General features: G+C 36.3%; 1 protein-coding gene and 1 long non-coding RNA gene across 2 annotated transcripts; both read left to right on the forward strand.

The window, feature by feature from the left end:
- Nucleotides 1-6455: 6455 nt before the first annotated feature.
- On the forward strand, nt 6456-8826 carry LOC110890659. The gene is made up of 4 exons (XR_002564684.2): nt 6456-6773; nt 7089-7173; nt 7491-7570; nt 8560-8826. It is a non-coding gene; the product is annotated as an uncharacterized LOC110890659 (long non-coding RNA).
- Nucleotides 8827-11266: 2440 nt separating this feature from the next.
- Nucleotides 11267-12915, forward strand: LOC110892185 (transcription factor SRM1). Its single transcript, XM_022139464.2, has 2 exons — nt 11267-11668; nt 11999-12915. Exons 1-2 carry the CDS (start codon nt 11298-11300, stop codon nt 12366-12368), a joined length of 741 nt encoding a protein of 246 aa, XP_021995156.1. The 5' UTR covers nt 11267-11297; the 3' UTR covers nt 12369-12915.
- Nucleotides 12916-18591: the final 5676 nt, after the last annotated feature.

The raw sequence follows: 18591 nt of genomic DNA on the forward strand, positions 1-18591 counted from the left end.
AACTTTGAGAAAGAAAGAGTTAAGGTTTGCGTGAAAAAACAAAAATGAAAATGATATATATATAGATTGGTTTTAAATTAATTATTATTTTTTAAATGTTTAATGGTAAAATGACCGTTTGAGTTCTGGAATGATCATGACCACTATCTTCATACAATATGAAAATTTTTGGTACCGATCCAGATGGGACCAAGGGCGTAGTTTAGTGGGGGCCGGGGGGACCCCTGAAATTTTCGCTCAGTAGTGCCCGGTATGTAGTTTTCGTATACAATTACTTAGATATATACGTTTTTGACCCCCCGATTTTATAATTTTTTTAGATATATACGTTTTCAACCTGTTAGTTGAAAATCTCAATCTTCCCACTAGATGGTACAGTGTGCTCTCTTTTACGGGTAGATCACCTCATCCATCCATCCTCATCTTCACCCATTCTGAGCAGCCCTATAAAACTTTTGGTGCTTTAGTGGAAATATAATTTTAAATATAATAAAATCTTGTGGGAAAGATTCTTGATTGTTGGTGTGATATGGTGTACAAGAAGACATGATGACACATTTTCTTGTTGACTTATTTTTGGTTGGTTTAAATTACTTTCTAAAAGTAAACCCCATTTTTGGAATGGTCTTTTTAATAAGATTGGCCAGATATGCCTACTTTCTAACAATTAAAAATTGTTTTCCAACCAATTGTTAGTATTTATCCTATTGTTATTTAAACTTTTGCAATTTAATTTAGCATTTATAAATCGAGCTATATTTGTTTCTATATTTTATATTAACGTGCATATCATATCAAATTCGAAAACTTTTATTTCCTATCGTAATTTGTTCTGAAATAAGTAATTATTAGGTAATCATTGTCTTTTAACACTTTCCAGAAAGACTAGTTTTTTTTTCTTTGGGGGGTTTTCTTCTCTTTTTGTGGGAGTTGCTTTAGTGGGCTGGTATTGGAATATTCTATTTGTTCAATTCTATTAGAATGTGGGGTATGGGGCTTGGGTTGGGGCGTAGGTTGGCTGAAAACGCCCAAGCCATCACTCCGGGTGTGTTTGGGTTGGGGCGTGGCCCAAGGGGCGGGAGTTTGAAGTCGGGCGTGGGGCGGGCTAGCGATCCTATGTGGCCGGCTCCTATTCGTTTTGTTGGCCATGTCATAGCGGGACATTTAAAATTTAAAATTGAACCGTTTGGCCAAGCCAAGCGGTCACCCCAACCCCAATAGTCAACATCACTATAAATATAACCCCAACCCCACCGGCTACCCCATCCCAAACCATCGCTGTCAACCGCTACCCCAACCCACTAGATCGATGGCCTCTTGGACCCACGAAGAAGAGCTAGCTCTCGTCAAAAGCGTCGTTGACGCAATGAAGGGGCGACAACCCGGTCAAACACGATATTGCCCGGAAGCCTTTGCAAGCTACCGACATAACGTCGGACACGACCGGCACAACTTAAACGCGTGCCAACATAAATGGCGCGAGCTATAGCCGAAGCTTGATCGTTTCAAGGCCTACTACGAAGCCGTTCCGAGCGGTGAGTTAAGCCACGAGGACCGGGTGGCGGTGGCGAACATTGAGTTTCGGGGCAAGGAGCGAAAGGCGTTCAACAAGCTCGCGCTTTTTGAGATTTACCTAACGCTCTAGGTTTTTTTTTATTTTGTAATTTCTAGGAATTATGTAATTTTTAATCGTTTTTAGGTTTTTATTTTGTAATCGTTTTTAGGTTTTTTTTTTAATTTAATAAAATCTTAGGGTTTTTTTTAATGTTGTGTGTATTTTTTTAATTTTTTGTATTTTTTTAATAACCTGCCAAGCCACGCGGTTCACCCACGCCCCGCCATACCTCACGGACACGTCACTCACCAGTGGAGGGATCGAACTCCACGTGTTAACTCATGCCCCCAACCCCCGCCCCACCATACCCCATGGTCTTAGGATTTAACATTTTGAATGATTTTATTAGAATAATTAACAAAGTAAAAAGGTTTATTAAATTTGAAGCTAAATCACTTAAAATAAATACGAAACAAAACAAAAATCATGAACTTACTAAACCAACAACTAATTGTATTGAACTCGACTAAAAAATTCCAGTTACTTTCTCGACTCTCAAACTAGAGGTGCACAAAAAATCGTAACTGGAATCGCATCCGATAAAAAAATATGGAACCGGTTTTTTTAATATCTGGGTATTCTATACCTGAAACCGGAACCGACCCTACCCGTAGGATATAGATATGGTATGTATTTTCATCTCAATACCTGGAACCGGAACAGACCATACCAGATTAATACCCGAAACAGGGAAAGAACCGGAACTGATTATACTCGGCTATACCCAATACATGATTCTAATATCTATCTTTTAAATTTAGGTTAGTGTATTTTTTTTCATTATACATGTATATTTAATAGTAATAAAAAGAGACGAGGAAATAGGGTAACAAAAACGGAATAAAATATTAAAAAAACCTGAAAGAAAGGTATTAAAAAACTCGTAGATAGGGTATAGACAAACTCGAAAATAGGGTATTTTAATACCCGGTTTCTTAAGAACCGGAAGCGAACCTTACTCGGAACCGAGCAAATAGGGTATGGTTTTTTAGTCAAATAACCAGAATTAGAACCGAACCGGTTATAACAATATCTGGTTCCATAACCGGAACCGATTAATTAAAAATACCCGGCTTACGCACCTCTCTCTCAAACTAGATCGTGAGCTGTCCGACCCTGATTCTTTGTTGAGTCTCGTTCTTCATTGGTTCAGGCCATCCATTTGAGCCTGCCTTATTATGTAACAAAAGCCCAAAATCTTCTTTCTTTATTTAGTTAAGCCCAACAAGATTTTAGATATCAGCCCACCATCAAAGTGTGTTTGTCTACTTGCGTATAATGGTGCACAAAAAACCCGAACCCGGACCCGGACCCGAAAAAAAAACCCGGAACCGGGTATTATAAAACCCGGGTTTTTTATACCCGAACCCGAACCCGACCCTACCCGTAGGGTAGGGACCGGGTATGCATATTTGATCTAAAACCCGAACCCGGAACCGGTTTTTTTATACCCGATTTATACCCGAAACCCGGTTTTATAAATACCCGAACCCGAACCCGAAACCGGTTTATACCCGAAACCCGGTTTATACCCGAAACCCGGTTTAAAAAAACCCGATTTTGATGTAATCTTGTTTAATTATGTATGCGTTAAGACTTCTAGTTCTTATGATTTTACAAAATTATGTATGCACTTTGATGTAATGAATCTTGTTTAAGTATTAGGTTTCTAGTTCTTATGATGAACAAAATTATGTAATCCACATATTTCTTTTCAAAGCCCAAAAGAACAAAACTAAAACCCCACTAAATCTCGTGACAATGCATGGCTGGTCCTGGTTGTTCTCATTTGATTTTTTTCGGCTCAACATGCTATTGCTTGAGCCACCTGCATCAGTCGTCTAGCCTTCTCCAGCCACCTGCATCACTCGTCTAGCCTTCTCCAGCCACAACCGCACTACCCGATGCGGTTTTTTCCCAACCCGATGGGGGTTTTTTAATACCCGGTGCGGGTTTTTTCCCAACCCGATGCATACCCGAACCCTACCCGATGAATACCCGAACCGGACCCGAACCCGGAAATAGGGTATTATAATACCCGGGTTTTATAAAACCCGACCCGAACCCTACCCGAACCCGGGTATATAGGGTATACATTTTTGGTAGAAAACCCGGACCCGGACCCGACCCGGTTTTAAAAAAAACCCGATTTTTTAAAACCCGATCCTACCCGAACCCGATCCTACCCGAAACCCAGTTTTTAAAAAAACCCGATTTGTGCACCACTACTTGCGTAACATCCAACAAGAATTAATTTGACACCGTGGGATGTACATTGAACTAGAAAATATACCCGCCTAAGTAGCGCGATACCACTTTTATAATGTAGTGTTACGATGGATTCCATTCGAAAAAAAATTAAACGTCGAAGAGGCACACCTAACGACAATATATTTGGAAAGCACGAAAAGCCATGTCGTTATTAAAGTGTATACTAGAAAAAACGAATAAAAGAAATTTAATGGTATGGATGAGCTCGGTACCGAACTGAAAGTTTTGGAAAGCACGAAAAGCTATGTCGTTATTAAAGTGTATGCTAGGAAAAAACGAATAAAAGAAATTTAATGGTAGGGATGAGCTCGGTACCGAACTAAAAGTACCAGTATCGAAAACGACAAAAAGTGGGTAACGATTCGGTATAAAAAAAAATCGATACGGAAAATTTGATACCGATACCGAGTACCAGATGGTCATCCTTATTTAATAGTAAAATATGTGTATTATGTGTATATATAAAATTGATTAATAATAATAGGTAGAGGATCCTGTAAAAAGTGCTCAAAGTGTGAGAAGTGTATTATAACACTATATATAATACTATATAACACCATATAAACACCGTATAACAATATGTAACACCATATAATACCATATAACACTATGTAACACTATATATCATTATATAACAAATATAACACTATAGGTTGTCTGATAGCATGTCTATGATAGATGTATAGTGTTATATTTGTTATATAATGATATATAGTGTTTCATAGTGTTATATGGTATTATATGGTGTTACATATTATTATACGGTGTTTATATGGTGTTATATAGTATTATATATAGTATTATAATACACTTCTCACACTTTAGGCCCTTTTTACACTATCCTTACCCAATAATAATTTATAACTTATAATAAAAGACTCCAAATAATGACACATGTCATTCTCTCCTTCAACCTCATAAATTTTATTTATATTTGTTTAATAAATTTCTATTAATATTAATTAATAACTAATATATAGATATCACTTATTTTTATTCTTGTCTTTATCTAAAATTAATAAATAACTTCAATTTTGCAATTTAGACCCTTTGTTTTTTTATTTTTAACTCAAAGTTTTTCATCTTTTACAATTTAATCTCAACTCTTTTTTATTTTCAATTTTGGTCCACCATACTTTTCATCTTTCCCAAGTTTTTCGTTTCGTTCTAAATTTTGTGACTTAACGCACCGCAACATGCGTGCAGGGTTAAACATTTTTTCTTACATTTTTTCCCGTTTAACTGGCCAATCACGTCACATCTATTTTTTTTATATTTTACGTTTCGGTGGTGTCAAATTCTTAGAGCATTCACATCCTAACCATCAAATTATGTGAGGAGGGGTTTTTATATTATAAAGGGTATAAAAAGTGGTTGTGAGTAGAGGAGAGAGAAAATGCTACTGTTCATCTGTATATTTGGGGGACACTGTTCACCCGTTATAATTTTTTAATATATTTTGAAAGTGGTTGTGAGTGGAAGTTAGAGAAAAATGTAATGATAATATTATTTAATTGAAAGGAGAGAGAAAAGTATTTGTTTTTAGTGGAAATCTATACTATATAATAAAAGAAACCACTTTTGGGACACTTGTCATCATATTAGAGCATCTCTTATAGATAATTATTATTTTAATTTAATATTTTCTAATTAATTATAGATAACTCTCCTATTAAATATTATTTAGTTTAATATCTTATAGATAATTATTATTTAATTTAATCTTCTTCTTATTTATAATATTATTTAGAGAAAATTAACGTTTTCTTTTCTAACTCTTTTGGCCCCTAACACTAACCCCATCCATTAAATGTTAGGGGCCAAAAGAGTTAAAAAAGACGTTAGGGGCCAAAAAGGTTAGAAAAAAAGACGTTGGAGGCTTAGATGTTAAAAAAAATTTAGGCTAAAAGTGTAAAAGTGATATAACCACGGGGGCAAAATCGTAATTTTATTATTTGATGTATAAAATTAAATTTATTCAATTCGTACAATACACGAGGTTTTTTAAGGATATATATGTTTTTTATTATTTAGTACAGAAAATCACATTTATTCAAACCGTGTAATACACATATTTTTAAAGATATAATTTTTTTTTATTATTTGGTATATAAAATTATATTTATTCAACCCGTGTAATAAATGGGGTTTTTTAAAGATGTATTATTTTATTATTTGGTAAACAATATTACATTTATTCAACTCGTGTAATACACGTGGTTTTAAAGATATAACTTTTTTATTTTGTATATAAAATTACATTTATTCAACCTGTACAATATTGTTCTTATAGATATAACTTTTTTATTATTTAATATATAAAAATATATTTATTCAACACGTGCAATAAAAAAAGCTTTTAAAGATATATTATTTTATTATTTAGTATATAAAATTTATTTATTCAACCCGTGTAATACACGGGGTTATAACCTAGTATATTGATATATGAGTTGTTTTTTAGTGGAATGTATGTATAATTTGATGGGTTGGATGTGAATGCTCTTAGGACCTTCTTTGATCCGCTCAATGATTGGATTCACTTTTACTCTGACCCGACCCTTACAATTCGACTCATACTTTTCCTTACGCTATTTTCTCTGTTTCTGTTTCCTCAAGTTAAAAAACCCTAAACACAATCTTCCATGGAGATGCCAAAAGATGAAGATGCCATGAGATTGAAGACGGCACAATTTTCCAATGAAGACCTTTCTAATACCGATCCTATTGATTGATGAAGACGGCACCAGATCGTAGATTTTGTGAGAAATTTTTGTTTCCGTTCGAATTGTTGTATATGAAAACACGAATACGCGACCGATTTGTGAGAAATTTTGTCTCCGTTCGAATTGCTGTATACGAAAACACGAATACGCGACCGATCTTGGTAAGTTTTCTTTGATTTTAGTATAATCTCATATTATTCTTTTGTCTTGTAATTATTATGTTTTCAAGAAAAAAATAAATACTCAAATTAATGCAGTTGTTACCAAAAGCTTGTAGCTAGAATTACATTGGCTATACTTTATTTAGTACCTTTGTCGTTATTAAAGTTGATGGTATAAATTCAATGGGATTTTGATATGAACAATGTGAATGGTAAGTTGTTATTTACCTTATATATCAAATTAATTTTCTGCTTTTAAGTTCTGTTTTGTACCCCTGGTTTTGCATATTCACCTTCTAATTTTGACTTTTACAGATGAATCTGTTGTTTGCAATGGTTGCCTGAGTCTAGACAAAATACTTCCACAGGAGAATTGCCTTTTCTTTCTTAGATGCAGAAGGTATGACATATACGTTGTTTTATGTTTCTAGCATTCTGTTTATTATACCACAAAGATGACATAGATAGTTTTCTATACTTATTAGTGTGAATTTTAATTTGATTATTACAAAGTAGTTTAGTCTCTAATATTAACCACTATAGCCATTTTGTCATCTTTAATAAACTATTTACAACCTTGTGATACCAGACCAAAAAACGTTTTAGGTCAATTCGACGTGTACCAAAAAGTTGCCCGCTTTGAACCATTTTTTCTTACCTAAAACTTTTATGTAGTATGTCTATGGGTTAATGTTGGTATGTATATGTCACATGTAGGGTGGAGAGCCTGAAGCAGCTGCTGACGATATGAGCCTGCTGGGATTTAACTAAGCTCAATAATGTGGATCAATGGAAAGGTTAGTGTGTTCCGCCTGATTCTATACACCTTTTAATTAAGCTTGGTTGAAAACTCAACGGGTGAAAGTGGAAATTTATCTTTGGTTAATTTTTATTTAACAATTACTTGCTTTAACCTAGACACAAGTGGCAAATTTGATGGTTTGGATAATGGGTCAAAATGAGTAAAAATTGATTTGTTTGATTGAAAATTAAACAAGTTCAAGTTAAAATTAATCTCAGTTCAACATAATGTATATGATCTCTTTATCTAAACATAACCTACTATGACCATCTTCATCGTCGGTGAGGTGAAAGTAATTTGTGGTTAATTTTGAGAGGAGGGGGGTTCGACATGGCGAGGAGAGATAGTGGGTGAAATACTTGGAAACAGGCGAGTAAGGATTAGGAATGTGAGAGGAGGGGTTAGAGGAAGGGTTGCCCGTGGAATTTATTTTGGATAAACCAGTGTGGAGAGGCAAGGGTCCGTATGAAGCTGGTGATGGAGATGGTTTAATTACTAACATGTTTTACAAATTTCGAAATTTTAAAAAGCTCTTATTTGTAGTTTTGTCATTAATTGATCAAAGCTTTATATATATTGTATTTGTAACTAATAATATCAATTTTGTGTTACGAGATAGTTTGGTTTATCATGTAAAGACATACCCCTTATAAGGCTTGATTTTTTATATTAAATGGAATAAAAATAATTGAATAATTTATTCATGAACTAAAATAGTTTTCTATTTTTAAAAATAATCTTATATGTAAAATATACCTTAAACGAGCTGTAAGCCACATGATAATTAGAAGATTTTTAGAGGTAGCAAGACATTTTGCTATTATATTTGTTTTCGACGGCGAGTTGGAGTCTATCAGTGTATGCACTAATGGTTTACACCATCTTACATGTAATAAAGCATATTTATGGAATACGCTCATAGTAAATTTGTTTCTACTTCAGTTTATGCTCATTTTTATTTAACTGACTAAATCAACATATTAGAGACAAGGAAGATTGGCGGCTTTGGAGGAACAATCTAGATGAAGAATACTCTGTTCAACATGTGAAGATGGCGGTGAACCTGCAGGATAGTACAAACCAACAGTTTTCGAGATTTCATTGGAATAGATGGGCCATTCCGAAGGTAAACCTGTTTGTTTAGAGAGCTAACTTAGATAAAAGTTTTCATATATTTAATTAATATTGAATATAAATGTAATTTCATTGTCATTATTTAATGTAATATATGTATTTCTTTTGTGTTTTTTATTTTTATTTTAGACTTATGATTTGTATCATTTAATTGTACAGTCCGTGTAATACACGGGTTATAACCTAGTATACATATATATGCTAACAACAATAATATTTATAATAATAAGTATTATATTATGTATTAATGTAAATCTAGTTGACATGAAACATCAAAAAGTTTGAAAGTAAAAAACACACGCATATTAGATTTTGACACACGTGAGAAAACCCTATCTTTGTGTGAGAAAGTAAAAGACTATCAAATAAGGGGTATGGAGTGCATGCCCCGCTAATATTTCGGTTAATAGTGTAATATTTTTGATATTTTATCCAATGTTTTTAAAATTATATAGGTCCACCCTGTCAGTTATTTTCTCAAAAAAAATTTATATTTGTATTGAGTTAATATAATATATAATGCTGGGTGTTACAGTGCATGCATCGACAAGTCAAATTTCGTAAGTCAAAACAATTGAACGCATTTGATTGCAGGGTTGCGCAGCGGGAATGTATCATATATGAATATATCTTATCCAAAACTCCAACTTTGACTGCTTTTTTATTTTTTTAAAAAAAGACATGTGGCTATGGTATGTAATGCCACGCTGATGTACATGCTGTCTACGTGTCGGGTCACTTTTAAGACTATCGGGTGTGGGGTCGTCCCCTCTCTGTCCAAGTCCGTCCCCCACGTCGCACACCGCCCCTCATGGGGTTGTCGCGTCACTCCCGGCAGCTGCAAGACGGAGGCGACGAGGCAAACAAGTGGGCCCCCCTTTGACTTCTCTCTCTCCCCCCTTTATTATATATTAATATTATTATTGGTTTTTATTATGGGTTGAGTAGTCCTCCACACTCTTGGATTGTCCCTAAGGGAATGGTCCTCCACTCTTGTGAGGTGTCGGCTATGTGGCAGGTAGTCTCTTTGGGGACTAACCGAACCACACCATATAGTCTAATAAAACTTATATGGAAACGTAGATGTATTCATGCAATAATATGTTCGGGATTTCAGAAAACAACATGTTTGTAATCTTAAAAAAACAAGTCAAAAGTATTTTATAGTTGACGTTATTGTTTTTTATTATATAGAGAAAAATCGTGGTCTTGATCTTGTAATGTAGTCTCCCACTCAACCCATTAAGAAGTAATTTATTTATGAGAACACCGATAGCGACTCAATGACTCATCTGAGCTGTCCGACCAAGGGAATATCCTTTCTGTCCCCTCTGATGTTGCCAGTCTCGTGGATTACGTGTCGCGCGCTTACTCGTTCCAGCTGGGCACCTGCTAGTACTGGTTGTCGGCCTGTCCACTAAAGATCTTGGTTTCGTGGCTGGCGTCCATCCATTGGTGTCACGTATTGTCCTTTTTGTCGCTAGGAGCATCTTCTTTGCTGCCATGCGATTCCTTCCAGAAGATTCTAGAACCTTCTGGAAGCACCTGGATGCTAGATGATGTAAACGCCATGTTGGAAAAGTAGCGTGGACCCTGTGAAAAATTTACACTGATTTGGGACTATAGCTCTTCAGTTTGATTAACACCTTAGTTTGTAACTGAAATACAAAAGTGTGATTTATTATATATAAACCAATTAAATTATTTGTTTTAAATCCGGTATATTATTTGCATGAAGTTTTATAGAAAAAAGGGTAAAAAATTCAAAAGAGACAATAGAAATCAAGAAAAGGCTAATTACTTCTTGAATAACAGCATAAGTTACGGTTCATGAATCATGACTCAAAATTGAAACTTCTGTCAAATTAAAAGCATTTAACTTGAAATATTACAGGAGAGAATATTCCTCTCACATTTGCATAATCATACATCTGTCACCTAAAACAATGCAAAGTCTTTATGAAAACATAACACAATAAAATACCGTTTGTCCAATAAAAAATCTTCAAATAATATTATTTAAAAAAAGAAGTTGAGAACTTTTAGGAATTATATTCCTAATAACTTATTCATAAATTTTCTTTTACTTAAGGCTAAATTTAGTAAATGAATGGTTATTGTGGTTTACCAAAATTTTAAATTTGTTTCCTAACTTTCCAAAAGTATATGGACGGTTTTAGTGATTTCCATTTTGTAACACATTTAGTCCTCAACTTTACCAAAAGTCACATGAATGGTTCATGTGGTTTACACTTTTTAACGCATTTAGTCCCTAACCTAGACCTACTGAAACGTTAATATTTGTTAGCTAAGGACTAAATGTGTTACAAAGTACAAACTATAAGAACCATCTGTTTACTTTTAAAAAACTAGGGACCAAATCGAAAGTTTTGGTAAACCAAAGGGATTATTTACTTTATTTAAAAACTTTAATTGGATAATGACACCTATTTTTTAAAAACAAAATGGCGGAAAATTCTGAAACAGAATCCAACTATATATATATTCAGAAATTCTAGCAGTCTTGTAGATATAGATCAACACCCAGATAACAGAAGCTACTAGATTCTCGCAAATTCAATTCAATCATGGACAACCAGAAAAACAAACCCGTTGATTCAACGTGGACTAATCACGACCGTTCGTTGTTTCTACATGCAGTCGCCAACGGCCCGGATGATATCGCCGGAAGATGGGAGGAGATGGCCAATGCGATTCCGGGCAAGACTCCGGAGGAGGTGAAAGCGTACTACGAGGCGGTGGAACACGATTTACTTGAAATTGAAGCCGGTCGGGTTGAGTTACCGAATTATAATGATGATATTGGTGATGAGTTTGTTGTTACCGTGAAAAAAGAAGATGAAGCGGTTGGGAATTTGGATTCGGAGATGGGGAATGGAACGAAACGTGTGGAAAAAGAGAGGAAGAAAGCGACTCCATGGACCGAAGAAGAACACAGGTATGTTGTGGTGGTTTTTTTATTGATTTTGTCTTTCGTAGTTACATTCGTTTATGTTATGGACGGAAACCATTGCAAGATATTACAAAAAAGTGGGGTTTATAGGCTAAATGGGCTTGGCTTTTAACAGTTTCTTGAAAAAATTAACTTGTTTCGTCTTCTTGAAGTGGATATTAAATTTGCATGATTGAATTTGGATTCATGAATGATATCAGTATGAATTTGACTTTGCATAGTCATAGTTTCTAGTTACATTGATCATACCTATTGCATTGTTTGACTTAAAAAGTCAACCCAATGAATCTTGATTAATTTGGTTCATGTTCACAGGAGATTCCTGCAGGGGCTTAAGGTTTATGGAAAGGGGGACTGGCGCAGCATTTCGAGAATCATGGTGGTTACGAGGACGGCTACACAAGTTGCTAGCCATGCTCAAAAGTATTTCCTCAGGCAGGCGTCACTCAAGGAAGATAATAACAAGGATGAAAATAAAAAGAAGAAGAAGAGGAGAAGGTGTAGTATTCATGATATCACCACCGCGGATGTACCCGTGGTGGTGGACACACAGCCGAGTTCATCGACACCACCAACCTCTAGTTTGAATGGTAGTCAAGGAAGAGGAGTGCCAACACCAACACCAACACCATCATCACCCCATGAGGGACAATTCAATGGCATTGGCAGCCAAGGAAGAGGATAATCATCGCTAAAACTATGGTCGGGAATTCAGGGCGTTACAACCACCGTTACCACCATGGTGGTGCACACACAGCCGATATCATCAACACCACCACCAGCCACTAGTTTCTATGGTGGTAGCAATGGTAGAGCAGTACCAACGACAATAGCAACATCGTCGTCCCATTATTTCTGTGGCGGTCAAGGAAGAGGAGGAGGACAACCGCCCACTAATTTCTATGGGGGACAAGGAGGAGGTGCACCGCAGCCGCTCAATAGTTTCTACGGCGGCCAAGGAAGAGGAGTACCGACACTGCCAGCCACTAATTTCTATAGTGAGCAAGGAAGGGCACCACCGCGGTATGAGTTTATAAAAAATTTGGCTCCTACCCATGTTAAAGATTACTCTTTAGATGAAGACTTTAGTTTTAAAAACAGCTACTTTAGTGAGACTAACCTTTGAATAGGACAGAGTTAACCTCCAGTTAACCATCAAAGCAAATTGAATTGTGAATAGGTAACAATATGAACCAAGAGACAATTGTGAATAGTGATTTGATTTGATATGATATGATTTGGATTGGATTGGTTTATTTTGGTTTTTGTTTACTCTATTGAAGAAGTACTATTGCATGATTTTCTATTAGTCTTTTAAGCTTGTCAAGTTGCCAATTACTCGTCCCGATAAATGTTACCTGTTCTTTGAATGCTTTTATAAGTTTTGGGTTTGATCATGTTCTTGATATCGGTCATTACAAAATGAGTCAAACATCTAAACAGATTACAGAAAAGAGATTGGAAATGAGATGGTAGAAAATCTCAAATGACAAACAGAAAATGTGTTGATCAATACTGCAAGAAAATATTATGTAAGAATCTTAAAAACGGAAGAAAATGCCATTAGCACGAGTTGTGCTACAGGCTTGACCGAAACACGTTCAATATATCATGAAGCTTCGAAAACTGATTAAGCTGGATCCATCTTGATCTTCTTATAGTTCTCTCGGTCCTTCGTGACTTCGTCCTTACGTTTTCTGATGATTAAACAAATAAGTAGCTGGTTAGTAGTAAGAATCATGACCATGATAAAAAAAATGAACCCTTTGTTTAAATCAAAAGCCCCAAATAAATTTTCTTTAGCTTTGTTCATATACCGAACTTTAATACAATAATCAGTTTAATAACAATAATTAGTTTCACATAAAAAATAAAAATCAATTTTAAATGCAGAAAATCGTTCAATCTCTAGGATCAATGATTGAACATCAATGAACTCGATCGATAATAAATATAAATTACCTTTTCGTCAGCTTTCTCTTTATCGGTTTTCTCTTTCGCTTCTAGCTTCTGTTTCTCCATTTTCTGCAGAAGAAAAGCAATCAATTAAACACTAAAAAATAAAACATAGTAACATACACATACGCAATACCTTAACGTAGAGATTTTCGCGGGCATGTTCCTCATCTTCGAGCACACAGCCTTGGTCGCTGAAAAAACGAGAGACTAATATGGAATATGAGTTGTAGTTCGTAATAGACGTCAATATGATATCAGTTCAGACACCTGCTGCAACGGCATCCGAAGAAGATAAAAGAACTTGAAATTTTACACATCCATTTTCGAAGCCCTGTAGTAGTCATTAGATAATTTAAAATAGAGGCCATCTCTATTAAAAGATTAGTGTGATTTTATTACACCAGCAGCAATGTATGTTCCTAAAGAAGTCATGCTTTTATCATATTAGAAAAGCACTTTTTTTTAAATCGGCTTGTTTTGATCTGATTATCTGAACCCAATTTGATCAGAACCTGTTTCGACCATTTTGTTAGGCTTAGTAATAAGTTGTCTTTCTTTATAAGACAAAAGGTGCGCCTTAACGCCTTTAGTCTACGAGAGCACCGCGTGAGTTTCAAGAAAATTTCCAAGTTAGTACAAAAATGCTAAGACAGCAATTTAAAAGGTTTTAATCACTTCGAAGATCAACCGATTTTATGTTTTTAGCCAAGTTTTTTTTATGTTTAAAGTGCAGAAGTCAGATTTGGCAAAACAGACCGCCCAAGGGAGGAACCTTTCAAATCATATCTTCTATGAATCCTTACTTCTGTGCCCATCCCTACAAACCGAAACTGAAATAATCGTCACGACAACATATTTAATACATAAAAGTTTCTCATGAACCAGAACATATGTTACATTTTCACCTCTTGATGGTTATATCCTGTGGAGACCAAAAAATTTAGTTATCCGTGTGTCCGAACATGACGGTGATAGTCCTCCGCAAAAGGACCTAAAACTTAACACAAGTCAGTTTAGCCTAAACGTGAGAGACGCTTTCTGTTATGAGAACAATGTAAAATTAACATAATAATGATGCATATATGAAATAACTCCAGCACATTAAACTATCTTTTAATGTTTTGCTTTTAGTTTTTCGTCATTTAAGTATCATTAACAGAAATTACCCTAGTGATATGGATATGAATGCAGTGTTCAACAGGCTCTCTGCCATTCCAGACGAAATTGCCCTGTCTCCCGAAGCTAATAGCTGACTCTGTGGATTGCGTTGGTGGAGCATGTCTGCCTCCAGAGCTCTCTCCCTCTCCTCCAAATTAGATATACACGCGGAAGTAGCGGAAATTATCCTTTGCCTTCTGACAAGATCCTCATCAATTCTTCTTCTCGTATATAGGCGATTTCTCACTCTCAAGCTCCTTTCAAGATCATATTGCACTTGTGCAATTTCGTCTGGAATGGCAGAGAGCCTGTTGAACTATGCATTCATATCCATATCACTAGGGTTGGGGGTAGAAGATAAGATAAAGGATGAGAGTGGAGTGAAGGAATGAAGTAAAAAACCTCCATTTATAGCCTAAGAAAAGAATCTCGCCCCGCGAGTACGCCGGACCTACTATACTCAAAAAAGGCTGTTTGTTTGAACAAACTCGGCGACCGTATAACAAATTGTTGCTTATAGCTGCATGACACGGGTTGGTTGTAGCTACGTAAGCAGGTTGTACAAAGTTTGTCACAATGTTATATTATGTGTGCTCCGCAAGGTAGCCAGAGCCAGCCAGGTTTTCATGAAAAAGGCATGATCGTCTTCAACTGCATAAAAGTAGTGCGGAGAACTCGTCAGAATTAGGCCTGCCATCCAATTTGGATGATCCGCCGAATCCATTGCTGACTTCACCGCGATCGATTAGGTGAAACGGTTCTGCAAAGTTTGTTTGTTCATACAGGCAGCGTGGTTATAGTAGTCAGAATTGTGCCAGCCATGCAATTCGTACTGCATGGCGAGATTACTCTACCACTCTATAAATGGAGGCTCGATAAGTGTCTTCTTCATCAAATTCAAACCAAAGAAATTTCGTAATAGCACGTATAGCTATGGATGCTGCAATAGATTCATCTTAGGCGGTAAGCGAAGGAACTGTAGGGCTTAGGGCAGCGAGTGAGCCTCGGATTTTTATTCAATAGCTCTAGGGGAGGTGAGAAGAGAGGCAATAGCAATTATAGAAGGACTTAACAATTCATGGCATGAATTAGAGTTGAAGGAAGAAAGACATGAAATGCTAGAAAGATGGAATCTATGAATGAGCTCTTTCGTCTAAGCCTAGAACTAGGCAAGAGCAAGGAATGGACTTTAAGTGAGTGTGAAAACCGGAAGGAGGGGACAAAGGTCAGTTCTATAAGGCAAGAAAGCAAGATCAGAAGAAGGAGCAATGCAGAATAACTAAGCATGACAAGGAGAGGATAGCTAGACTTTCAAAGACGGTAGCAATGGCAAGGAGACTAATCCCGATATTCTTTCCCTAGCAATTGGAGGATTTTATTGATCCAAGACCTGTATGTAGACCTGGGCCTCCCCCGCTTTCAGTTAAGGCCAGAAAGAATTATCTTACCTTTCTCTTCTGTCAGTTCCTTTCTTTGAAAACCAAGGATGAAGCTAGAATGTGGAGTACGGACTTATCATGCTTCCCAATTCCACTAGCATAAAAGAGTTTATTCAACTCCTGGGAGATTCTATAGTTCCTGAGCTACCCCAATTTGATGAGAATGAGGGAAGAAGTCCTTAGCTATTCCTTTGGCCTATAATAAGAAAGGTCCATCAAGACTCAGAAATTACCCTCGATCTTTTCAATCCCTTTAGTAGAGAATTCTTAGCCTTCGTCTTAGAAACTGAGCTCTCACAAAGCAAGTCATTACTTACTGTTTACACACACTTTCTATTTTACTTAGCCTACTTCTTTATCATTAGATCAATTAGGCAGGGGAAGACTCTGTGTACTAACTTTCTCTTCTTTCTTCTTCTTTTCAATCTCTTGCCACTTCCCTTCTTTGCTAGCACGTACCTGTCTTTGCTTTGCACAAGAGATCCCCCTACTCTTCACACCCCTCTAGTCCTGATCTTGCTTATGCATTACTTGGGAAGGATTGTGTCACACCCCGCTTTCCACGTGTCTCACCGGTGGGCCCGGTGGGGGATTACCGTGACGATGTTGGCAACAATATAGTCAAACCACACAATTATATAATGCACAGCGGAAGCATAAGATAAATATATAAATTTCAACCTCTGACCATAATATCAATGTATTACAGAAGTTGAATATCCACAGTGGATCGAAAATAAAAGTAAGGTATTGTTCCATTAGATACTGCAATCAAGCTTGCGAGGCTTATCCCGACGCTAGGGAGCTAATACCAGCCAATTACGTTTAGGTACCTGCACTTAATCTTTTTGGGGAAAATACGTCAGTTTACACTGGTAAATACATTCAACTGACACATTTGAAAATGTTTATTAAAATTGATTTGAATGCACAAGGCACAAACTCTTTTATAACTTGGGAAAATTCATAATGATCTTGTGAACGTTTTACATGTTCTTTTATGCGTTCAGTAGCCCGGGTCGTGCCGGGTTAAAGATTTATAGACACACCACGTTTGCGTAAAACCGTAGTACAGAAACCAACGGCTACGTCTTTTAGTTTTAATGTCGACACTTTATACCGGGTGTACGCCTACACCGGGATGTCGATGGTCGTGGCCATTTCGTAGAATGATGCCAAGGATATCCGGGACAACGGTCATTAAACCCCCCAAAGGCTTATAAGCAACAAAACTGTTTAAATGAGCCAATCATATTTAATCAATTAACCACCTAAGCGATGGAAGTATATAATGCTCAATCAAGCGGTATTAATATACCGTAACCCAAGCCCATATAGGGGAAATAAGTCAAAAGTATTTACCTTTGCAAGTATTAATCCTTAATTTAGATCAAGTCACCGATAGCTTTTACTGGGGCTCCTAATCTGGAACGAAGGTTTTAATTAACCTCTTAGAATCCTAACGGTCCTTAAAGTAGCCGTAGCTTAAACCGGTTGATTCCGATATATAGATATGGTTAATTCGCACGAAAAGGCGAAAACCGAGAATGGAGTATGATTTGGACCCAACAAGTTCAGAGACTTGTTTCATATGGGTTTATAGTTCATACTCTGGATTTTGGGGTTCAAATAGTATAATTTGACCCGTATCGGCTATTGCACGAAAACTAGTTTCATGAGCCGTACCGTGTGCGCAAATAGGCGAAACGGTTAACCATAAGAGTCGTACGCTTATTTCCTAAGTCAATATGCCTTAAAAGTATTCTGGTATCAGTAGGATACCTTCCGTAATGCCCGTAACGAGTTTAAGTTAATATTATGCCCCGTAGGGGCTTTTCGGTCATTTTAAAGACTTTAAAAGGGATTTTCGAGTTCTACAGGAAATTTGAGTTTCCCGAACAGTTTATAAAGCTTAAAATACTTTATTTATTATTTAAAATCAGTACAACTGGAATCGGGTCAAAAGACCTTGTAGAACTCCCGTTTTGGCCAAAAAGGGCATATTCGGTATTTACCGAACCGTAGCCATAACCGCAGGTTATGAGCAAGGTAAAAATTATTAAAAATCTTTAAAATTCCCAAAATATTATTTTACCACAGTGGGTAAAAGTTTTGGTGACGAAAACTTGGGTTAGATGGGCGTTATGCTAATTGCGCCGTTAATTACAAAACTTTCTTAAAAGTGCGCCTTTTAGCATAACTCTCATTCTAGGCCTCGGATTGACGTGAAACTTCAGGGACATGCTTATAATTTAACAAGCAAGGTTTTGGTCCGTTCACGTGTTCGAAATACTCGTTTTAATTTTAAAAGGCCGTTACGGTCAACTTTTAGGCGAATGACGGAATTGCGTA

Source organism: Helianthus annuus, chromosome 14, assembly GCF_002127325.2.
Source record: "Helianthus annuus cultivar XRQ/B chromosome 14, HanXRQr2.0-SUNRISE, whole genome shotgun sequence".
NCBI lineage: Eukaryota > Viridiplantae > Streptophyta > Magnoliopsida > Asterales > Asteraceae > Helianthus > Helianthus annuus.

Coding starts and splice junctions, on each gene's coding strand:
- LOC110892185 (XM_022139464.2), top strand. CDS start 11,298: ATGGACAACCAGAAAAACAAACCCGTTGATTCAACGTGGACTAATCAC. Junction 11,669..11,998: donor TGGACCGAAGAAGAACACAG/GTATGTTGTGGT, acceptor TCATGTTCACAG/GAGATTCCTGCAGGGGCTTA.